Consider the following 25,315-nt stretch of genomic DNA (forward strand, 5'->3'; position numbering starts at 1 on the left):
AAACATTGAATATCCCTTTGAGCAAGGTTAAGTTATAAATTACACTTTGGATGGTGTATCAATACACCTAGTCACTACAAAGATACAGGCGTCCTTCCAAACTCACTTGTTGGAGATTAAGGAAATCGCTCAGGGATTTCACCATGAGGCCGAAGGTGACTTATAAACAGACACTGGGAGATGAATTCACATTTCAGCAGGACAATAACCTAAAACACAAGGCCAAATCTACACTGGAGTTGATTACCAAGACAGTGGCCGAGTTAAATCTGCTTGAAAATCTATAGCAAGACCTGAAAATAGTTGTCTAGTATTGATCAACAACCAATTTGACTGAGCTTGAAGAATTTTGAAAAGAATAATGGGCAAATGTTGCACAACCAAGGTGTGGAAAGCTCTTAGAGACTTACCCAGAAAGACTCAGCTGTAATCGCTGCCAAAGCTGATTCAACTCAGGGGGTTGAATATTTATCTAATCCAGATACAATATATTAGTGTTTTATTTTTCATATTCTTTTTTTTATACAAATGTTACAATTTTTCTTCCATTTTTACATTACTGTATTATGTGTTGATCATTGACAAAAAAAGACAATTACATTTTATTTATTTATTTTTATTTTACCTTTATTTAACTAGGCAAGTCAGTTAAGAACAAATTCTTATTTTCAATGACGGCCTAGGAACAGTGGGTTAACTGCCTGTCAGCTCGGGGATTTGAACTTGCAACCTTTCGGTTACTAGTCCAACGCTCTAACCACTAGGCTACCCTGCCGCCCCATCTATTTTAATCCACCATGTAACACAACAACATGTGGAAAAAGTCAAGGGGTGTGAATACTTTCTGAAGGCACTGTATAATCCCATAGGATTACAGTGTTTGACATCCATCTCAACACACACAGACAAACCCCCAGGGGAGTGACTCACAGACACATTTGGGGCTGCGGTCACTCCACTTGGGGGTGCCCGTATCCCGTCCATGGCAGGAGATCTGACCAGGGCCCTCCAGCTGGTAACCCTGGTTACAGGAGAAGCGCACCACTGTTCCAACAGCGAATCCAGACTCTGGGCGTACCGAACGCGCTCCGTTCACCACCTCCCCCGGATCAGGACACTGCTGGACTGCGGACGATAAGGATATACAAGACATGATCTAATATTTGTATACATTTTTTTATCTACCCTGGTACTACAGATGAAACAGAGCTAAATGAGTAAACTCCAGCACACTTCTTTTCTGATATGTAGATGATTGTCCATTGTCCCTGAATAAACACATATAGAAAACGAATGCATTATTATATACACTGAGTATAAAAAACATTAGGAACACCTGCTCTTTCCATGACCAGTTATGATCCCTTACTGATGTCACCAGTTAAAACAATTGAGACATGGATTGTATACGTGTGCCATTCAGAGCGTGAATGTGCAAGACAAAATATTTTGAACGGGGTATCAACTAGACGCACCGGTTTGAGTGTGTCAAGAACTGCAACGCTGCTAGGAATAATGGTTCTCCACCCAAAGGACATCCAGCCAACTTGACACAACTCTGGGAAGCACAGGAGGTTGGTGGCACCTTAATTGGGGAGGGCGGACTTGTGGTACTGGCTGAAGCGGAATGGTATCAAATACATCAAACACATGGTTTTCATGTGTTTGAAGTTATTCCATTTGCTCCATTCCAGACATTATTATGAGCCGTCCTCCCTTCAGCAGCCTCCTGTGGTGGGAAGACTTGTGGTAATGGCTGAAGCGGAATGGTATCAAATACATCAAACACATGGTTTTCATGTGTTTGAAGTTATTCCATTTGCTCCATTCCAGACATTATTATGAGCCGTCCTCCCTTCAGCAGCCTCCTGTGGTGGGAAGAATTGGGGTCAACATGGGCCAGCATCCCTGTGGAACGCTTTCGACACCTTGTAGAGTCCATGCCCCGACGAACTGATGCTGTTCTGAGGGCAAAAAGGGGTGCAACTCAATATTAGGAAGGTGTTCCTAATGTCTTGTACACTCAGTGTATGTACATACAGTATATGAGGGGGGAAAATATATATATATTTCCAGAATATATTTATGAAATATATAGCTTGAGCAAATCATAACAGAAAAAATGATATGTTAATTAAATATATTTTGGTGCCACATGTATCATGCTGAATTGTAATGTTGAGTCTATTGTCCTCTGGTACCTTGGCATTATGTTCCCAAAGTGGGGTTTGCATGCAAAAGTTGAAAATAAATGATGCAGCTATTGAGGCAACCTGCCACTTATGAACCATAGTACGATTACCTTTGTTTATTTTGAAAAGAGACACATAAAACTCCTGTTGTGACTTTACATTTATTAATCTGATGACTGTTATTTATTTCATCCACTGACTATGTTTAATTGTTACTCGATTAAATTAACCATGTAACAACTAACTCATTAGGAATTTGGGGCACCACAGAAGAGGATGTTTAAAGAGTTACCATTTCCAGAATTAAACTCTATAAGATATACAGTATATCTATTACATCGATAAACAGTCATCTTATTAATCATTACCTCTTATCATATCATCATTCTGAACAGTCGTAACCTTCTTGGATCTGCAAAAAACCCAACCTTACTCATGATTCAGTACTACACAAATTGGTTTAATTATTTATTTACTAGCTAACTAAATAATAACACAGAATAAACATACACACTTACTACATGAGACAATATGGATTTTTACGCAATGACATGGAGAGAGACAGAGAGAGAGCGAGAGGAAAAAGACACTTATCGTTGAAAGATTTCAGAATTATTCTCACAGTAACGTTAATCATATAGTTTGCACACAAACCGCCACCTGTTTGGAATAAGAAATCATGAATGTATTTATGTGCTGCCCACTCAAGAAAACGCTTCGAACTGTAACCAGTGCCTGCAACCTGGTTCAGGTTATTGGTCAACTTAGGGCATTTACAAACAGCACAGGAATGACATCAAATCAAATCAAATTGGTCACATACACATGGTCAGCAGATGTTAATGCGAGTGTATCGAAATGCTTGTACTTCTAGTTCCGACAGTGCAGTAATATCTAACAAGTAATATAACCATTCCACAACAACTACCGAATACACACAAATCTAAAGGGATGGAATAAGAATATGTACATATAAATATATGGATGAGCGATGGCCGAGCGGCATAGGCAAGATGCAATAGATGGTATAAAATACAGTATATATATATGAGATGAGTAATGTAAGGTATGTAAACATTATTAAAGCGGCATTATTTAAAGTGACTAGTGATCCATTTATTAAAGTGGCCAATGATTGGAGTCTGTATGTAGGCAGCAGCCTCTCTGAGTTAGTGATTGCTGTTTAACAGTCTGATGGCCTTGAGATAGAAGCTGTTTTTCAGTCTCTCGGTCCCAGCTTTGATACACCTGTACTGACCTCGGCTTTTGGATGATAACGGGGTGAACAGGCAGTGGCTTGGGTGCTTATTGTCCTTGATGATCTTTTTGGCCTTCCTGTGACATCGGGTGCTGTAGGTGTCCTGGATGGCAGGTAGTTTGCCCCCGGTGATGGTTTGTGCAGACCACACCACCCTCTGGAGAGCCTTGCGGTTGAGGGCGGTGCAGTTGCCGTACCAGGCGGTGATAGAGCCCGACAGGATGCTCTCAATTGTGCATCATCATCATGTATTGATCACATCTTTACTAATGGTGCAGAAATTTGCTTTAAAGCACTATCCAAATCCATCGGATATAGTGATCACAATTAAGTAGCCATATCTAAGAAGAAAAGGCTGGGCCTAATATAGTGTTTAAGAGCTCATACAATACGTTTTGTAGTGATTGCTATGTTGATGATCCAATGAATATTTGCTGGTCTGTGGTGGGTAATGAGGACGAATCAGACGCTGCATTTGAAACATTTATGAAATTGCTTATTCCAGTTACTAACAAGCATGCACCCATTAAGAAAATGGACTGTGAAAACTGTTAAATCCCCTTGGATTGATGAGGAATTGAAAAATGGTATGGTTGAGATGAATGAGGCAAAATGTATGGCAAATAAGTCTGGCAAAACAATCGATTGGCAAACATACTGCAAATTGAGAAATCATGTGACTAAACTGAATTTAAATAAAGAAGAAACTATACTATGAAACAAAGATAAATGATATAAAGAATGATAGTAAAAAGCTTTGGACACTTTAAATGACATTTTGGGCAAAAAGCCAAACTCAGCTCTGTCATTCATTGAATCAGATGGCTCATTCTTCACAAAACCCACTGATACTCTTTGCTCTTGTTTTCCTAAATAAGATGTCGGTGGACGGAGCCTGGAGGGTCGTCAGCGAAATGGGACACACCTGGGCTCGGGTGTGTCCCGGGATAAATACACCTCTTCCGCATTCATTGGGGAGACAATCTCCATGCAGACACAGATAGATTTTGGATGTGGTCTTTTTGTGGCCGTTTGTTTGCTTTGGAACCTTTCAACACCCCTCATCATCACATTTATTCACGCAAACACTCACTTACACTACTGATTACTGACTACACACACCATTGTTAATTCTATTTAGTTTTCTTCCGTTAATAAATATATTTCGTTATTCCTTATCTCCACGTTGTCTCCTTTTCTGTTATGAACTTTGAGCCGGTTCGTGACAACTGCCAACTACTTTAATGATCTTTTCATTGGCAACATTAGCAAACTTAGACATGACATGCCAATAACAAACACTGACACTACACATCCAAGTACAGTTGAAGTCAGAAGTTTATATACACCTTAGCCATATACATTTAAACTCAGTTTTTCACAATTCCTGACATTTAATCCTAGTAAAAATTCCCTGTCTTAGGTTAGGATCAACACTTTATTTTAAGAATGTCAAATGCCAGAATAAAAGTAGCGTGACTGATTTATTTCAGCTTTTATTTATTTCACCACATTCCCAGTGGGTCAGAAGTTTACATACACTCAATTGGTATTTGGTAGCATTGCCTTTAAATTGTTTAACTTGGGTCAAATGTTCCAGGTAGCCTTCCACAAGCTTCCCACAATAAATGCGGTGAATTTTGACACCTGACAGAGCTGGTGTAACTGAGTCAGGTTTCCTTGCTCGCACACGCTTTTTCAGTTCTGCACACAAATTGTCTACAGGACTGAGGTCAGGGCCTTGTGATGGCCACTCCAATACCTTGACTTTGTTGTCCTTAAGCTATTTTGCTACAACTTTGGAAGTATGCTTGGGGTCATTGTCCATTTGGAAGAACCATTTGCGACCAGGCTTTAACTTCCTGACTGATGTCTTGAGATGTTGCTTCAATATATCCACATAATTTTCCTCCTCATGATGCCATCTATTATGTGAAGTGCACAAGTCCCTCCTGCAGCAAAGCACCCCCACAACACGATGCTGACACCCCCGTGCTTCACGGTTGGGATGGTGTTCTTCTGCTTGCAAGCATCCCCCTTTTTCCTCCAAACATAATGATGGTCATAATGGCCAAACAGTTCTATTTTCGTTTCATCAGACCAGAGGACATTTCTCCAAAAAGTACAATCTTTGTCCCCATGTGCAGTTGCAACCGTACTCTGGCTTTTTTATGGCGGTTTTGGAGCAGTGGCTTCTTCCTTGCTGAGCGGCCTTTCAGGTTTTGTCGAAATAGGACCCTTTTAACTGTGGATATAGATACTTTTGTACCTGTTTCCTCCAGCGTCTTCACAAGATCCTTTGCTGTTGTTCTGGGATTGATTTGCAATTTTAGCACCAGAGTATGTTCATCTCTAGGAGACAGAACACGTCTCCTTCCTGAGAGGTATGACGGCTGCGTGGTCCCATTGTCACGTTCCTGACCTATTGTTCCTTTTTCTGTTATTTATTTAGTTGGTCAGGGCGTGAGTTGGGGTGGGTTGTCTTTGTGTGTTTTGTCTAGTCTAGGGGTGTTGTATGTGTATGGGGTAGAGAAGAGTGAGGTTGTCTAGTTATGTTTATGGCTGCCTAGATTGGGTCTCAATCAGAGACAGCTGTCATTCATTGTCTCTGATTGGGAGCCATATTTAAGGCTGCCATAGGCAGTAGGCTTTTGTGGGTAGTTGTCTATGTTGAATGTTTGTTGCTTGTCTGTGCACTTACGTTATTTAGCTTCACGGTCGTTTGTTGTTTTGTTAGTTTGTATATAGTGTTCGTTTTGTGTTTTCTCTCTCTTCTCAATAAAAGATGTATTTTGCACACGCTGCGCCTTGGTCCAATCTCTCTCAAGAAGACGATCGTGACAGAACTACCCACCAACCATGGATCAAGCAGCGTGAGCGGAACCAACAACAGCGGCAAAGTAACCAGGACTCGTGGACATGGGAGGAAATATTGGACGGAAAAGGACCCTGGGCTCAACCAGGAGAATATCGCCGCCCCAAAGCTGAGCTGGAGGCAGCGAAAGAAGAGAGGCGGCGATATGAGGAGGCAGCAAGGAAACAAGGCTGGAAGCCCGTAAGTCAAACCCAAAAATTTCTTGGGGGGGGCTCTCGGGTAGTTTAGTTGGGTCAGTCGGGAGACGTGAGCCAACTCCTCCTGCTTACCGTAAGGAGCCGGTGAGGGCGGATTTGGAGGTGAGTGACGCAGAGACAGTAAAGGAGTTAATGGAGAAATTGGAGGAGAGAGTTATGAGGGATGTACTGGTTTGGTGCATGAGGCACGGCATTCGTCCGAATGAACGTGTTGGTGAGTTAATGTCACCGGGAACAGCTCTCCATACTCGTCCTGAGGAGCGTGCTAGCCGTCTGGTTAAGACAGTGCCTACAGCACGCACAAAGCCTCCTGTGCGTCTCCAGAGTCCTGTGCGTCCTGTTACTGCTCCTCGCACTAGCCCTGTGGTGTGTGTTCCCAGCCCAGTACCACCAGTGCTGACACCACGCACCAGGCTTCCAGTGCGTCTCCAGAGCCCTGTTCCTCCTCCATGCACTCTCCCTGTGGTGCGTGTCTCCAGCCCAGTGCCTCCAGTCCCGGCACCACGCACCAAGCCTCCTGTGCATCTCCAGAGCCCTGTACGCACTGATCCTTCTCCCCGCACTCGTCCTGAGGTGCGTGCCCTCAGCCCGGTACCACCAGTTCCGGTACCACGCACCAGTCCTATAGTGCGCCTTGAGAACTCAGTGTGCCCTGTTGTTGTTCCCCGCACTAGCCTGAAGGTGCGTGTCCTTAGCCCGGTACCTCCAGTTCCGGCACCACGCACCAGGCCTACAGTGCGTCTCAGCCGGCCAGAGTCTGCTGTCTGCCCAACGGCGCCTGAACTGCCCGTCTGCCAAGCGGCGCCTGAACTGCCCGTCTGCCTAGCAGCGTCTGAACTGTCCGTCTGCCAAGCGCCGCATGAACTGCCCGTCTGTATTGAGCCTTCAAAGCCGCCCGTCTGCCATGAGCCTGCAAAGCCGTCCGCCAGCCATGAGCCTGCAGAGCCGTCCGCCAGACAGGAGCCGCTAGAGCCTTCCGCCAGACAGGAGCCGCTAGAGCCTTCCGCCAGACAGGAGCCACCAGAGCCTTCCGCCAGACAGGAGCAGCCAGAGCCTTCCGCCAGACCGGATCAGCCAGAGCCTTCCGCCAGACCGGATCAGCCAGAGCCTTCCCTTCCGCCAGACCGGATCAGCCAGAGCCTTCCGCCAGACCGGATCAGCCAGAGCCTTCCGCCAGACCGGATCAGCCAGAGCCTTCCGCCAGACCGGATCAGCCAGAGCCTTCCGCCAGACCGGGTCAGCGAGCCATGACCAGCCAGAGCCGTCAGCGAGCCATGACCAGCCAGAGCCGTCAGCGAGCCATGACCAGCCAGAGCCGTCAGCGAGCCATGACCAGCCAGAGCCGTCAGCGAGCCATGACCAGCCAGAGCCGTCAGCGAGCCATGACCAGCCAGAGCCGTCAGCGAGCCATGACCAGCCAGAGCCGTCAGCGAGCCATGACCAGCCAGAGCCGTCAGCGAGCCATGACCCGCCAGAGCCGTCAGCGAGCCATGACCCGCCAGAGCCGTCAGCGAGCCAGGATCCGCCAGAGCCGTCATCCAGCCAGGATCCGCCAGAGCCGTCATCCAGCCAGGATCCGCCAGAGCCGTCATCCAGCCAGGATCCGCCAGAGCCGTCATCCAGCCAGGATCCGCCAGAGCCGTCATCCAGCCAGGATCCGCCAGAGCCGTCATCCAGCCAGGATCCGCCAGAGCCGTCATCCAGCCAGGATCCGCCAGAGCCAGCCAGCCAGGATCCGCCAGCCAGCCAGGATCCGCCAGCCAGCCCGGTGCTGTCCCTCAGTCCGGAGCTGCCCCTCAGTCCGGAGCTGCCCCTCAGTCCGGTGCTGCCCCTCAGTCCGGTGCTGCCCCTTATCCTGGTGCTGCCCCTTATCCCGGTGCTGCCCCTTAGTCCGGTGCTGCCCCTTAGTCCGGTGCTGCCCCTTAGTCCGGTGCTGCCCCTTAGTCCGGTGCTGCCCCTTAGTCCGGTGCTGCCCCTTAGTCCGGTGCTGCCCCTTAGTCCGGTGGGGTTAATTTGGAGGGTGGCCATTTGGAGGAGGCTACGAAAGCGGGTAGTGACTATGGTGGGGTGGGGACCACGACCAGCGCCAGAGCCGCCACCGTGGACAGACGCCCACCCAGACCCTCCCCTAGATTTTATGCTGGTGCGCCCGGAGTTCGCACCTTAAGGGGGGGGTTATGTCACGTTCCTGACCTATTGTTCCTTTTTCTGTTATTTATTTAGTTGGTCAGGGCGTGAGTTGGGGTGGGTTGTCTTTGTGTGTTTTGTCTAGTCTAGGGGTGTTGTATGTGTATGGGGTAGAGAAGAGTGAGGTTGTCTAGTTATGTCTATGGCTGCCTAGATTGGGTCTCAATCAGAGACAGCTGTCATTCATTGTCTCTGATTGGGAGCCATATTTAAGGCTGCCATAGGCAGTAGGCTTTTGTGGGTAGTTGTCTATGTTGAACGTTTGTTGCTTGTCTGTGCACTTACGTTATTTAGCTTCACGGTCGTTTGTTGTTTTGTTAGTTTGTATATAGTGTTCGTTTTGTGTTTTCTCTCTCTTCTCAATAAAAGAAGATGTATTTTGCACACGCTGCGCCTTGGTCCAATCTCGCTCAAGAAGACGATCGTGACACCCATGGTGTTTATACTATTGTTTGTACAGATGAACGTGGTACCTTCAGGCGTTTGGAAATTGCTCCCAAGGATGAACCAGATTTTTGGAGGTCTACAATTTTTTTCTGAGGTCTTGGGTGATTTCTTTTGATTTTCCAATGATGTCAAGCAAAGAGGCACTGAATTTGAAGGTAGGCCTAGAAATACATTCACAGGTACACCTCCAATTGACTCAAATTATGTCAATTAGCCTATCAGAAGCTTCTAAAGCCATGACATCATTTTCTGGAGTTTTCCAAGCTGTTTAAAGCCACAGTCAACTTAGTGTATGTAAACTTCTGACCCACTGGAATTGTGATACAGTGAATTATAAGTGAAATAATCTGTTTGTAAACAATTGTTGGAAAAATGACTTGTGTCATGCATAAAGTTGGTGTCCTAACCGACTTGCCAAAACTATAGTTTGTTAACAAGAAATTTGTGGAGTGGTTGAAAAACGAGTTTTAATGACTCCAACCTAAGTGTACATAAACTTCCGACTTCAACTGTATATCTTACCAAATTATGAAAGACAAGCATTGTAAATTTGAATTCCATAAAGTGAGTGGATGAGGAGAAAAGATTATTGTTGTCTATCAACATCTTGTTGTCTATTGCCATCTTTATGTAATACATGTATTACTAGCCACTTTAAACTATGCCACTTTATGTTTATATACCCTACATTACTCATCTCATATGTATATACTGTACTCTATACCATCTACTACATCTTGCCTATGCCGTTCTGTACCATCACTCATTCATATATCTTTATGTACATATTCTTTATCCCTTTACACTTGTGTGTATAAGGTTGTGGAATTGTTAGGTTAGATTACTCGTTGGTTATTACTGCATTGTCGGAACTAGAAGCACAAGCATTTCGCTACACTCGCATTAACATCTGCTAACCATGTGTATGTGACAAATACAATTTGATTTGATGACAAGACGCCGGGGTCTGACAACTTGGATGGAAAATTATTGAGTATAATACCGGTCGATATTGCCACTCCTATTTGCCATATCTTCAATGTAAGACTACTAGAAATGTTGTGCCCTCAGGCATGGAGGGAGCAAAAGTCATTCTGCTACCTAAGAATAGTAAAGCCCCCTTTACTGGCTCAAATAGGCGACCAATCAGCCTGTTGCCAACCCTTAGTAAACTTTTTGGGAAAAATGTGTTTCACCAGATACAATGCTATTTCACAGTAAACAAACTGACAACAGACTTTCAGCAAGCTTATAGGAAAGGACACTCAACAAGCACAGCACTTACACAAATGACTGATTGGCTGAGAGAAATTGATGATAAAAGGATTGTGGGGTCTGTTTTGTTACACTTCAGCGCAGCTTTTGACGTTATCGATCATAGTCTGTTGCTGGAAAAACATATGTGTTATAGCTTTACACCCCTTGCTATATTGTGGATAAAGAGTTACCTGTCTAACAGAATACAGAGATGCCTCTCCAACATAATCCAGGTAGAATCAGGAATTCCCTAGGGCAGCTGTCTAGTAGGCCTCTTACTTTTTTCAATCTCTTGAGTAAAGTAAAGCCAGTGTGGCTAGGTATGACTCAACACTATACATGTCAGTTACCACAGCGACTGAAATGACTGCAACATTTAACAAAGAGCTGCAGTTGGTTTCAGCACGGCTGGCAAGGAATAAGATAGTCCTAAATAGATCAAAAACTAAAAGCATTGTATTTGGGACAAATCATTCACTAAACCCTAAACCTCAACTACATTTTGTGATGACCCTGATCTCTCTTTTGACGAACATATCAAGACTGTTTCAATGACAGCTTTTTTCCATTTACGTAACATTGCAAAAATCAGAAATGTTCGGGCCAAAAATGATGCAGAAAAATGTATTTTTTTTTTTTACTTCTAGGTTAGACTACTGCAACGCTCTACTTTCTGGCTACCCGTATAAAGAACTAAATAAACTTCAGTTAGTGCTAAATAGGCTGCTAGAATCCTGATTAGAACCAAAGATTTGATCATATTACTCCAGTGCTAGCCTCCCTACACTGGCTTCCTGTTAACCTCACTAGGGTATGTGGGACGGTAGCGTCCCACCTCGTCAACAGCCAGTGAAACTGCAGGGCGCCAAATTCAAAACAACAGAAATCCCATAATTAAAATTCCTCAAACATACAAGTATTTTACACCATTTTAAAGATACACTTGTTGTAAATCCATCCAGTGTCCGATTTCAAAAAGGCTTTACGACAAAAGCACACCAAACGATTATGTTAGGTCAGAGCCATTTTTCCAGCCAAAGAGAGGAGTCACAAAAAGCAGAAATAGAATTAAATCACTATCCTTTGATGATCTTCATCAGATGAGACTCATAGGACTTCATGTTACACAATACATGTATGTTTTGTTCGGTAAAGTTCATATTTATATCCAAAAATCTGAGTTTACATTGGCGCGTTATGTTCAGTAGTTCCAAAACATCCGGTGATTTTGCAGAGAGCCACATCAATTTACAGAAATACTCATAATAAATATTGCTAAAAGATACAACTGTTATGCATGGAATTTTAGATCCACTTCTCCTTAATGCAACTGCTGTGTCAGATTTAAAAAAAACTTTACGGAAAAAGCACACCATGCAATAATCTGAGTACAGCGCTCAGAGACCAACACAATCCAAACAGATATCCGCAATGTTGTGTAGTCAACAGGAGTCAGAAATAGCATTATAAATATTCACTTACCTTTGATGATCTTCATCAGAATGCACTCCCAGGAATCCCAGTTCCACAATAAATGTTTGTTTTGTTCGATAATGTCCATCATTTATGTCCAAACACCTCCTTTTTGTTCGCGCGTTTAGCCCAGTAATCAAAATTCATTAGGCGCGATCACTAGGTGCAGACGAAAAGTCAAAAAGTTCCGTTACAGTCCGTAGAAACATGTCAAACGATGTATAGAATCAATTCAATAATGTTCCAACCGGATAATTCCTTTGTCTGTAAAATTGCAATGGAACGCAAGCTAACTATCACGTGAACGCGCGTGGCCAGCTCGTGGCTCTCTGGCAGATCTCTGACTCAATCCCCTCTCATTCGCCACCACTTCACAGTAGAAGCCTCAAACAAGGTTCTAAAGACTGTTGACATCTAGTGGAAGCCTTAGGAAGTGCAATATGGCCCCATAGACACTGTGTATTCGATAGGCAAAGAGTTGAAAAACTACAAACCTCAGATTTCCCACTTCCTGGTTGGATTTTTTCTCAGGTTTCTGCCTGCCATATGAGTTCTGTTATACTCACAGACATCATTCAAACAGTTTTAGAAACTTCTGAGTGTTTTCTATCCAAATCTACTAATTATATGCATATTCTAGCTTTCATGGCTGAGTAGCAGGCAGTTTAATTTGGGCACGCTTTTCATCCAAAATTCCCAATGCTGCCCCCTACCCTAGTGAAGTTAAACAAGTAACTCTTTATCCACATTATAGCAGGGGGTGTAAAGTCATAACACGTACGTTTTTCCAGCAGCAGACTATGATAGATAATGTAAAAAGCTGCACTGAAGTCTAACAAGACAGCTAACAAGACAGCCCCCACAATCATTTTATCATCAATTTCTCTCAGCCAATTATCAGTCATTTGTGTAAGTTCTGTGCTTGTTGAGTGTCCTCTATATGCGTGCTGAAAGTCTGTTGTCAATTTGTTTACTGTGAAATAGCATTGTATCTGGTCAAACACAGTCCGTTTTTGTGGCACCTGACCAGACGACTGAACAGTAGTCAACGTGCGACAAAACCAGGGCCTGTAGGACCTGCCTTGTTGTTAAGAAGGTAGAGCATCGCTTTATTATAGACAGACTTCCCCATCTTAGCTACTACTGCATCAATATGTTTTGACCATGACAGTTTACAATCTAGTGTTACTCCAAGCAGTTTAGTCATCTCAACTTGCTCAATTTCCACTTTATATATTACAAGATTTAGTTGAGGTTTAGGGTTTAGTGAGTGTTTTGTTCCAAATACTATGCTTTTAGTTTTAGAAATATTTGGGGCTAACTTATTCCTTGCCACCCACTCTGAAACGAACTGCAGCTCTTTGTTGACTATTGCAGTCATTTTAGTCGCTGTAGTAGCTGCCGTGTATAGTGATGAGTCATCCGCATACATAGAAACTTTACTTTTGGCTTTACTCAAAGTCAGTGGCATATCGTTAGTTAACATTGAAAAAAGCAAGGGGCCTAAACCCTCTGTGCTCTGTTAGACCAGTAACTCTTTATCCACATTATAGCAGGGGGTGTAAAGCCATAACACATACGTTTTTCCAGCAGAAGACTATGATCAATAATGTCAAAAGCTGCACTGAAGTCTAACAAGACAGCTAACAAGACAGCCCTCATGTTCATTTTATCATCAATTTCTCTCAGCCAATAATCAGTAATTTGTGTAAGTGCTGTGCTTGTTGAGTGTACTTCCCTATAAGCATGCTAACATTATTTTGTCAATTTGTTTACTGTAAAATAGCATTTTTGGGCCTATCACAAGGGGGAGTTAGAACACTGATCTATTGGTAGTCTAAACTGTGGCACAAATGTACTATATTTTTGTAAATGATTGGAGGTGTGAATGTCCCGAGAGTCTCTCGTCTCTGGCGCTAGAGTCCTGCATCAGGCCCAAAAATGTTTTGCTGGTGTGTGGTCCTGGAGTTGAGAGAGTACCCAGAAAGATTTCAACTGGTTCCCCCACAGCAAGATGGCATGAAAAGGGGTGTGAGTAACGGGAGAGGAAAAGTTCTCCATATGGCCTACCAGAGTACTCGCTCCTACTGGTGAGCCTGGTCTTTTAGTGGACAGGTGGCCATGAAATTACCAGCAGTCCCGCAATACAGGCAACTCTTCATGTGAAGCCTGTATAGCCGTTCGGCTGGGGACAGCCTAGCTCTGCCTAGTTGCATCAGCTCAGGAAGAGATTAATTGGCAGACTTCGGAGACTCTCAGGGGAACTCGGGTAGCCTCCGGTTCTCTCGGCAACAGAGCCATCGGAGACTTCCGGGAAGTCTCGGAGGCAAGGTGGATGCCTTGGGCGGGCGAGTGAAATCGAACCTCCTCTCCTTCCTTCGCTCCCGTAGTCGCCCATCGTTCCGAATGGTCAAGGCGGTGAGCGAGTCGAGATCCGTCAGTAGTCCCGGGCTGCAAGCCCGTCCTTTACTTCCTCCGATATTCCTCCAGACTGAGGCAGACAGTGGACTGTTGCTCCCACACCACCGTGGCCCAGGCAAGTACCCTCCCGGACATCAGCGTTATGATGTACGCTATCCTCGAGCGGTCCAAGGGGAAGGAAGAAGGCTGCAGCTCAAAAATGAGGGTGCACTGGGAGAAAAAAGCTTGGCAGGTTCCGGAATCTCCAGCCTCCAAAAGGTACAGAACGGCGGGCAGGCTCAGGGTCAGGGCTTGCAGAATGGTCAAAACCGGGAACTAGAAACAGACAGGAGCAAGGAGAAAACCGCTGGTAGGCTTGACGAACAAAATGAACTGGCAACAGGGAAACAGAGGACACAGGTATAAATACACTAGGGATATTGGGGAAGATGGGCGACACCTGGAGGGGGGTAGAGACAAGCACAAACGCAACAGATCAGGGTGTGACAAGTACAGCCACTATTTAAAAAAGTCAAATGCATTCGTGAATTCAATCGCTTTAGCTGAAATGTTGCGGTTTATTCATTGGGACTTTAAATGTATTAATGGATGTTTGCGAGGCATATCACTTCTTCCATCTCTTTGAATAGCCCACCAAATGCACTGTTTTCTAACCACATCTGGATTGATCCATAACGAATTACTATGGGAATAAATATCCCTGAATGACAGAAATATTGGAATAAAGTAGGCTAATGAAGGCAACAAATTGTTGCTTACTTAAACACCCAAAGTCATCCAATTGTTACAATAGGATTTGAAGTAATAACCTATCTGTGTGTGGTCAACTACTTTAGCACCGATTTGCGCTGCTTTGAGACAAGCATGGGGACTGGTCTTGATAAATCCGATTTGTATTTTCACATACTCCGTTTGGGTATTGGTTAGCCTACAATTAGGGTGTGGAAATGTTGTGATTATTTTCCTCTTCCCTCGCAGTCATTTAGCAGCCTAGGCCTACTCCCAACCGGTCACTTTGTACAGCGCCATTTTTGTCTAACGGAAACCCTGAGGCCTACGTAGGCTACTGTAAAATGCATTTTCGTTTTTCTTGGAATAGAAACACCATAATATTAATCAATTTAATTAAGCAAAATTTCGAAAAATAAAAGGTTTTAAAGTCTCTAGTACAGCCAATATTAAAAACAGTCAAATGCGGTTCATTAATTGTTTAATTATTCAAGAATCTCTTTGTTATTTTGTTTTATAACTAAAATGCTTGACTGTATTTTAAGACTTGGATGACTTGCATGCTGTGTGATCAGTAGCGTGCCGTGGGCCTGGCGCCTGGGCCTTCAGTGAGGTCCTACACAGTCCCACCCGAATTAATCCACCTGTTATTACCATCATTTAGATGCCATGGCTCTAGACACTATACATTTAGACAGAAACGCAGTATAACCAGGCGTTGCGTCACCTTGAAATTGACATTTTTTTCAGAGAATTGCAGGGGAAGAGTACAATACAGTACAGTTCAACTAATAGGCAAGAACATAGTCGAGTGCAACAGAGTTATATTAATATTCTTCTTCTATCCATTTCTGGTCCACAAACTTTGAGCTTTAAGTCCCCCAAAAAATAAATACAGTGTGTTCACTAAACAGCGCATTGTCGCACCCAAAGCAGTTTCACCGTGATGATAAAGACACATAACTATTCACTGAAAATAAAAGAAAACAAATAATTTGCAACATAGGCTATTTGCCTAATATATAGGCTATTTAATATTAACGAAATAAAATGCGAAACATACATACACATTTAATAAAAAATAACATGCATTGTATGCCTACTCACCAAAGACTGATTATTAGACAGTTGCGTGCGCTTAGGGGATCGTGAGAAAAATGCTGCAAGGCCATTGAGGTTGGCAAAGAAGACCTTGCATTCTTTAAGCTTTGAGGCTCCTTGAGTCAGTACTAAATTTAGTCGATGTGCATAGCAGTGAATGAATAAGGCCATCGGTGCCCTCTCCTTAACTTTAGCCTGCACCCCATTGAGTCCAGATGCCATGACTGCTGCGCCATCAAAACACTGTGCCACAACTTTATCCAGACTACATTCATTTTCCTCCAAGAAACGGAAAATAAGAGCGGCAATGTCATCAGCTCGCTTGCCGCTTGTCACATCTTCAAACCGGATAAATCGCTCCTTGACTCCCGTGTCCGTCACATAACGCAGGACGAGTGAGAGCTGTAGCTCCACTCTGGTGTCCCCAAACGTTTTCAAAAGCACCATTGCTTCTAAGTGCCCAGCCGTACTTTGGTGTCTCGTTGCTGCCTTGGTTAGACAACTCAAGTTTGCAAAGCCAGTGTGGCTCCAAACACCAAATCGATCACTTGCAAATAATAGGCATTCCCAGCAGTACAGTTTGCAGTGCTTCTCGGAGCCTGTGAGCCATTGACAGCGCTCATAGTTGAAACTTTGAAAGTGGCGAACGAACGAACCCCTTTCCCGCCTGTGACAGGCTTTGTGGCGTCGGGCGACCTCTCCTTACAATGTCTAACTTTTCTTGAAAAGTTCGTCTTGAGAATGGCGTTATAATTATATCCTCGACCAAATCGATATCTTCTCCTCCTTCCGCCATTGTGGGTTCAAAAAACAGTAGAACGCGAATTAATTCGTTTATCAAATTTAGTTTCCTAGATCTGCATAGACCTGCCCATAGGACCTGCCTCTCAATATTGGTAATCCAATCAAAAGACGTGGACGCCCTACGCCTGCTAGCTGGCTCCTGTGTAACACTGGAGCCAGCCAGCAGGCGTACAATAGCCAACTCTAAAGCTGATTGGTTGACACAAAATTTTAATTTCCATTCACTTTAAGCTACAAGCGCCCGCACTGTTGATTCTGAAGGCCTGAGTGCAGATTTTAGACCCCTGGCAACACATGATGGCTGAATATGATTGGATAAAAGATCTAACGTAAAGACCAGCCCTCCAAATCTCAACCTGGGGCTGGAAGCAGTGCAACCAAGAGGAAAGCTATGAAATGAAGAGTATAACTCTTACTCTGGGGAATAATTTAATACATATTTGTGGGAAAATATATTTAAAAAAAAATTATATTCTGATGATGTTTAGGCCAGCAGAGAAGGCCTTGCAGGCCCTGACGGCCCACCACTGTGTGTGATGACATGCACAAATGAATGAATGACTGAATGATTGATATACTGTATATTGAATTAGGTCTTTATGCCAATAAATAAGTTAAGCTAAAACAGCTACAGTAAACATGACTCTTAGGTCTAGAGCTCCATGTCATTTCAATAACTTCGCTTCTCAAAGATGCCCTCTGGTGGTCAAACTAGCATTAATGACAACAATGGCTGACAGTAAAATAATATGACTTCATGCACTCTAATGTGCCATACATTTATGCAGCACGCTGCAAGCTGTGCTGTAGTATGACGCAACTATCGCCCAACAACAGAGTTTTTTTGTTATAGATGTTCAATGTCTACTATGATGGTAAAAGTTTATCTTGATTTTGTGTAACAGCACGAGAAATGCAGATGTGCTGAACTGCTAATAAGTGATGTGTTTCAAGGCTGCTAGTGGTTAGCTAGTAGGGGTAAGCCAGCAGGACTATGCTAAAAGCCTACACACCGTATAAGTGATACATTTTTTGCTGATACAGAATAAAGAAATCACAGGATATGGTCAGATGATAAGTTGGTTTTATTCAGTGCCAATGAGGACTCGGTATGATGTGGGTCTTTACCGTCTTATGTGGACAGTGGCTCACTCCTGCTGTGTATTCACTCGTGTGTTATTCTCTTGACATCACTTTTCCAAACACTTTTCCAACATGACATCTCAAATTCGGATAAATGTACATTTCTCCCAAAATACAAATGTAAAGTGATATGTCATATTGGGACTTTTAATTGGAAACATGATCAGAATGTTTACCAGCAACCTATTTCTGCAATCTTCCCTTTAAGTGTCTGAAAGGACCTAAGGCTCTATTCAATTTAGCCAACATCTGCATAATGGTTGTTTGGGCGGCGTCGGAGGTGGAACTGTGTTAGAGCTGTCAAATCTACAAACGTCTCCTGGCCGTATACCTAACGCAGATATTGCCATTGGCTGCTCAGAGTCGCATTAAGAGTAATCCCATATAGCCTTGCTTACAAGTTCGAACACTGGAATAATATATAATATTCTCATTATTTTGTTTAATGATTTTTAATTTGAGTGTCATTATTGTAGCCTACACTTTCTCTTTCTGAACTTCGAACTCGAGTGGGACAAGTCTGGCTTCATGACAATTATCAAGTGCAGCTGCTCACCAATTTGAAAACGCCAATGCAGTTCCACCTCCAACACCACCAAAACAGCTATTGTGTCGGCTATCGCCAGTTAACGCTAGATCTGATTGAACCTAAGCCTTACTCAACCTCTAAGATGTAAAGTAATTTTTAAATCAGTTAGTATGCTCAGTCGGTGATCAGCAAAGGAGCAAAATTGATGCTCTCAAACACATCCTAAGTTTTGTTGGAAGTTCGGGTTGTGTTCCCCTGCTCAGGTGTTGCGTTGCGTCAACCAATGGATAACATATGATCTGGCATGAGTCAGCAATGTAGTCGGGCAGGAACACACTTTAGCTCACCTTTGATGCAGGTGGGTGGGCTATTGCTCCAGGAAAGATCCCATTGGCAAGTGATGATGTCAGAGCCACTGATGTCATACCCCGGCTGGCACTGATAGGTCAACACACTTCCCCTCACGGGAGAGGTGTGGGAGGAGCTAATCCAGCCAAATTCGATTTGAGGGAGGGCAGGGCAGGTGTCATTAGGCTCTACCTCTGGATGTGAAAGAAGTTGATGTCATTAGATGTAGGATAAACCAAGTGCTTGTTCAGGAGGATATAATGTTACAGAACATTCAGATTGAAAAATAATTGTGTAGAACACACAATTGAGGTAGAATACGTAAATCGTATTGTCTGTTCATATTATATCTACATTTATTAACATATTGCCTCACTGAATACACACCAGGAAAATGTACATATTGTATTTGGGTGATGTTATGTATGGGCAATCAATGTTCTGCATATCATGTCCTTTATGTGAATGTAATGTCCTGTATGTAAAAGTCCTGTATGTGTACTTACCACGGTAGTGAATAAGGAACCCCTGGCTGAGAATAAAGGAGGAATCGTCAGGGTCACTCTGGAACTGAATAGTGACCTCAGAACCACCTGACACGACCTGGAAACGCTCTCGTGACCCCAGGTACTGGCCAATCACATGGGACATGAGGTCGTGACCATCGAATATGGTGAGAACGTCGTTGTGGCGGATATTCATACTTTGAGGGAGACAAAATGCATGAAGAGAGGAAAACAACTTTCACTTTAATCACAATGTCACTTCAAATGGAATCATAAAATATATATTCTCACAACTATTGTCATTTCTAATCCTTACAATAAAAACTTCACTGGAAGCATCACATATTTTTTGGAATGTATGTCAGTCACAGTTGAAACACACCCGTTATATAATCAATGAGACTCGCTACACCAGCCACGGAAGCAGCCATCAGTGAAGCGACAAAACGCAAGGTTCACATTGTTCAACCTTTGTTTTATGCTTTAAGTATATTCCTTACAAAACATGCAAACATACTTATTTTGAGTTCTATCTCCATCATATACCTCCGGTGTAGTGGTAAAAAAAAAGATATGCAAAGGGAGTGCTCATGTTATGCAGTGAGGTTTCAGAGGCAAAAGAGGCATGGGAAAATTCAAGGAGAACAATTCCCTCTCCCAAATACTCCAACCACAGCTTCAAAGACGAAAATAATGCCTTTTGGGTGTTGGAGAGGCCAAACTCACATCTGGATGTCCAGTTCGATGCGCTTCTCCTCATTACCATGGATCTGCCACACACAGTCCTGCCCCTTGGAGTAGCTCTGTGGCCAATCAGGGGACAGAACAGTGCTGGAGGGATCGGTCAACTCTCCCCCACACAAAGCTGAGAGAGAGTGGGAGTTAGGGGCGGAAGATAGAAAGCAAGATAGGGAAGGGGGGGGGGGGGAGTTATTGTAACATTACTTGTATTATTATCTTATTTTTTTAGTTTAGTGAATGAAAGGGGCTTTACAAACACATTATCATAATGAAATGGTAGTATTCAATAGTATTACCTTTACACACAGGCTCACTCTCATTCCAGTGTGGATTGCTTGGGTCCACACACTCAATGACCCCGGAGCCCTGCTCCATGACAAAGCCTGGGGAGCAGGAGAAGATGACTGTGGTTCCCAACGGAAAGGCAATGTCACTGCTGCTGAAATTCCCATGGGGTAAGTAGGGCTCATAACAGTGTTCCCCGTCAAAGGCTGAGAGAAAGCGAGAGAGATAAAATAGTGTGTACATGTGAATATGAGGAGAGAAAGAGAGAGAAGTAGGATAAAGCATAACATAAGATGAACTAAAGTAGGGCTGACCCCATTTAGTTGACTGGTCGATTGTTTGGTCTATAGACTATTGGTCGACCGAGATTTCTTTTTTTATGGTGCACAAGACACCGGTTTGATTCCCTCCTGTATCATTGGACTAATCCATTGCGGAGGCCATGGCGATGGCACAGTCCATCACTCTAAGACACGTGATACTGAAATTGTATATGGTTATATTACGTAAAAAATAATAGTGCAACACTAATAAAGCTAATATTATTAGTGTATTATGCTATGTGCATAATAGAAAAATTAACCAGCATATTGGGATTGAGAACAGTGAGGCAGAGGGAGCAGCAGCAGAGATGATGAAACAGCCTTTGCCCTATTCAGAAGGGGGTGGTCGGTATGTGCACAAGCACAAAACACCATATCTGTAATTTTTTCCCCGTCCGAATCTGCCATGTCAGTAACTTGTACATGGCAGGAGAGTAATTTCAGCCAGAATAACCAACTATAAGGTCCTCTGATAATACCAGTCCCTGTGTTTTGAGAGAATCGACATCCCTGTGTTTTGAGAGAAATATCTGAGTTTGACAGGTGTTGCTCACGGTTTGAGCAAGAAAACAATGACTGATTCAATAAATTGAACGAAGTGCTGCGCATAGCCTAGTATTACCATCAAAAAGTATTCAGACCCCTTGACTTTTTCCACATTTTGTTACGTTACAGCTTTATTCTAAAATGTATTAAATTTTTTTATCCCCCCTCATCAATCTACACACAATACCCCATAATGACTAAGCAAAAACATTTTTTTTGTGTGCAAATGTATATAAAAAAAAAAGGGAAATATTACATTTACATAAGTATTCAGAGCCTTTCCTCAGTACTTTGTTGAAGCACCTTTGGCAGCGATTACAGCCTTGAGTCTTCTTGGGTATAATGCTACAAGATTGGCATACCTGTATTGGGGAGTTTCTCCCATTCTTCTCTGCAGATCCTCTCAAGCTCTGTCAGGTTGGATGGGGAGCGTCGCTACACAGCTATTTTCTCTCCAGAGATGTTCGATCGGGTTCAAGTTTGGGCTCTCTCAAGGGCATTCAGAGACTAGTCCCGAAGCCACTCCTGCCTTGTCTTGGCTGTGTGATTAGGGTTGTTGTCCTCTTGGAAGGTAAACCTTTGCACCAGTCTGAGGTCCTGAGCACTCTAGAGCAGGTTTTCATCAAGGATCTTTCTGTACTTTGCTCTGCTCATCTTTGCCTCGACCCTGCCTAGTCTCCCAGTCCCTGCCGCTGAAAAACAACAAAACAGCATGATGCTGCCACCACCATGCTTCACCGCAGGAATGGTGCCAGGTTTCCTCCAGACGTGACGCTTGGCATTCAGGCCAAAGAGTTTAAGCTTGCTTCTCATAGTCTGAGAGTCCTTTAGGTGCCATTTGGCAAACTCCAAGCAGGCTGTCATGGGCCTTTTACTGAGGAGTGCCTTCCGTCTGGTCACTCTACAATAAAGGCTTGATTGGTGGAGTGCTGCAGAGATGGAAGGTTCTCCAATCTCCACAGAGGAACTCTGGAGCTCTGTCAGAGTGACCATCGGTTCTTGGTTACCTCCCTGACCAAGGCCCTTCTCTCCGATTGCTCAGTTTGGCCGGGTGGCCAGCTCTAGGAAAAGTCTTGGTAGTTCCAAACTTCTTCCATTTAAGAATGATGGAGGCCACTGTGTTCTTGGGGAACTTCAATGCTGCAGAAATGTTTTGGTACCCTTCTCCAGATCTGTGCCTCGACACAATCGTGTTTCGGCGCTCTACGGACAATTCCCTCGGACTCATGGCTTGGTTTTTGCTCTGATATGCACTGTTAACTGTGTGACCTTATATAGACAGGTGTGTGCCTTTCCAAATCATGTCCAATCAATTGAATTTACTTCAGGTGGACTCCAATCAAGCTGTAGAAACATCTCAAGGATGATCAATGGAAACAGGATGCATGTGATGTCAATTTCAAGTCTCATAGTAAAGGGTCTGAAAACTTATGTAAATAAGGTATTTCAGTTTTTTTTCATATAAATCAGCAAAAATATCTAAAAACCTGTTTTCGCTTTGTCATTATGGGGTATTGTGTGTAGAGTGATGAGGAAAAAATGTATTGTATCCATTTTAAAATAAGAAATAGAAAAGGAGTCCGAATAGTTTCCGAATGCACTGTGTGAAGGGCCTACATGCATCAACTTTCAGTGAATGCTTTTGTTCATATGTTTTGTGCGTATGAATTTAATATCGACAAATGCGTCTGTAAAAAATATTGTGCCTATTTAATTTAACCCTTGCTGTTAATAGATCGTAAAGCAGCATACAACTGACCTAAATGTTTGGAAATGATAAGTTCACTTTCGCATTCCATAGCCTTAAAACGTATCTCAAGTACAAGTGCACTATTTAGCTCACATCTGAAGGCCGGGGGGCATTTAGGACGTCTACTGCGGATTGCTAAAATATCCTATGATTATGATCACACTTCCTCAACTCAAATATTATGGCGACACTATACCAAAGATGGATTTGTATGGTTTAGAAACTTGGGAACCAAGCTCGAGTTATCAGTGTAGCCCTGTTATTGCCTGGACTTGTTGAAATATCTTCACGCCTTCAAGAAAACCTCCAGGCTTCCGTCATAACTGTCCATTTACTTGAAAAAAGAAAGAACTACAGGGGGAAGTTTGGACAAAAACTATTCCCGTCCGAGTCGTCCTCTGGAATAACGGACATTCTGGGGTAACAATTACATAACCAACATTCTCTAGTAATACTAGTCCAATGCGAATAGGGTTTGTATTTGTATTTATTATGGATCCCCATTATCTGCTTCCTGTCACAAATCCTCCCGGTGGTGCTGCTCATTCCGTTCACCAGCTCCGGAGGTCTACGTCACCGGCCTTGTAGGCGTCACTGAACTGGATTCATTACCACCAACCCCGGACTGTCTTGTCTCACTATGCACACCTGGTTCCCATTCCCCCTGATTAGTATGTGTATATACAGTATGTGCCCTCTGTTCCCCATTGTCCTTGTCGGTTTTGTTGTTACCATGTCCGTTGGTCGTGTGAGTACCTGTGCTATTATATCGGCTTCCATTTTGCACTTGTTTTACGGGTCTCGTCCTGTGTATTATTTAGAGGTTAACACCTCGCTCTTTTGTTTGGGTGGAGAAAATAAAAACCCCTATTACGCATTCCTGCACCTGCCTCCAATCATTATACAACGTGACACTGCCAAGGCAGCAGCTACTCTTCCTGGGGTCCGGCAAAATTAAGGCAGTTACAACATTTAAAAAACATTACAATAGATTCATTACAGAATTCACAACACACTAAGTGTGTGACCTCAGGCCCATACTCCACTACTACATATCTACAACGCAAACTCCATCTGTACATCTGTGTGTATAGTGCATATGTTATTGTGAGTGTGCCTATGTTTGTGTTACTCACAGTCCCAACTATTCCATAAGGTGTATTTTTACCTGCTTTTTAAATCTGCTTGCATCAGTTACCTGATGTGGAATAGAGTTCCATGTAGTTATGGCTCTATGTAGTACTGTGCGCCTCCCATAGTCTGTTCTGGACTTGGGGACTGTGAAGAGACCTCTGGTGGCATGTCTTGTGGGTTATGCATGGGTGTCCGAGCTGTGTGCTAGTATTTTAAACAGACAGCTCTATACCTTCAGCATGTCAACACCTCTTAAAAAGTAATGAGGACGTCAATCTCTCTTCCACTGAGCCATGAGAGATTGACATGCATGCCATTAATGTTAGCTCTCTGTGTACTTTTAAGGGCCAGCCTTGCTGCCCTATTCTGAGCCAACTGCAATTTTCCCAAGTCCCTCTTTGTCCCACCTGACCACACGACTGAACAGTAGTCCAGGTGCGACAAAACCAGGGCCTGTAGGACCTGCCTTGTTGATAGTGTTGTTAAGAAGGCAGAGCAGTGCTTTATTATGGACAGACTTCTCCCCATCTTAGCTACTGTTGTATCAATATGTTTTGACCATGACAGCCTAATCATCTAAGAAAATTGAGGAGAGCGCAAACCACAACTTAATTAGATCTATAATCAATAGCCTAACTGTTAATTGTGCCTGGCTTTATAAATCAACCATATATATCTACAGAAGACAGATCTGGCTTCTGTTTGAGTGTTTGTTTAATAGCCTACTGATTCCGTGAGCACCAAGCCTTATGCAATGGCACAATGTCGGATAAAGCAGATTTGGCTGTTTTTAATCTTTGCTATGCTGTAATAAAGGCTTTACAATTGTTTTTTCGTTAGAACAGACTGGCATTACTTAATTCTTTAGGGTTGTTTACACTGTTCCAAACAGGCAGAAAAATCATATTGTAATCTAACAGCACCTGTTTGTCACACATAGTATGCACACAGCTCTTGCTCCTATACCCTGCTTTTTCTTGATTTCCTTCGTATGGTTATTATTACCATTATGATCATAATTATAATAATAAGTCATGTCGTTATCATTAGTAGGCCTTGTATAACCACC

The 25,315-nt window shown here is 43.3% G+C and overlaps 1 protein-coding gene across 5 annotated transcripts in view; it reads right to left on the reverse strand.

The window, feature by feature from the left end:
- Window positions 1–25,315, reverse strand: part of LOC139578816 (seizure protein 6 homolog) — an 84,407-nt gene that overhangs the window by 4,306 nt on the left and 54,786 nt on the right. For 4 of the 5 annotated variants that reach the window (XM_071406871.1, XM_071406869.1, XM_071406870.1 and 1 more), the window contains 5 exons: window positions 20,505–20,699; window positions 20,194–20,332; window positions 19,468–19,664; window positions 18,961–19,155; window positions 931–1,125 (listed from right to left, as the gene is read on the reverse strand). In XM_071406871.1, coding sequence (XP_071262972.1) covers window positions 931–1,125; window positions 18,961–19,155; window positions 19,468–19,664; window positions 20,194–20,332; window positions 20,505–20,699 — 921 coding nt within the window. Of the gene's footprint in view, window positions 1–410; window positions 473–930; window positions 1,126–18,960; window positions 19,156–19,467; window positions 19,665–20,193; window positions 20,333–20,504; window positions 20,700–25,315 lie in introns of all 5 variants that reach the window. The other variant, XM_071406873.1, reaches the window with a different exon arrangement.

This window comes from Salvelinus alpinus, chromosome 6 (genome assembly GCF_045679555.1).
Source record: "Salvelinus alpinus chromosome 6, SLU_Salpinus.1, whole genome shotgun sequence".
Taxonomy (NCBI): domain Eukaryota; kingdom Metazoa; phylum Chordata; class Actinopteri; order Salmoniformes; family Salmonidae; genus Salvelinus; species Salvelinus alpinus.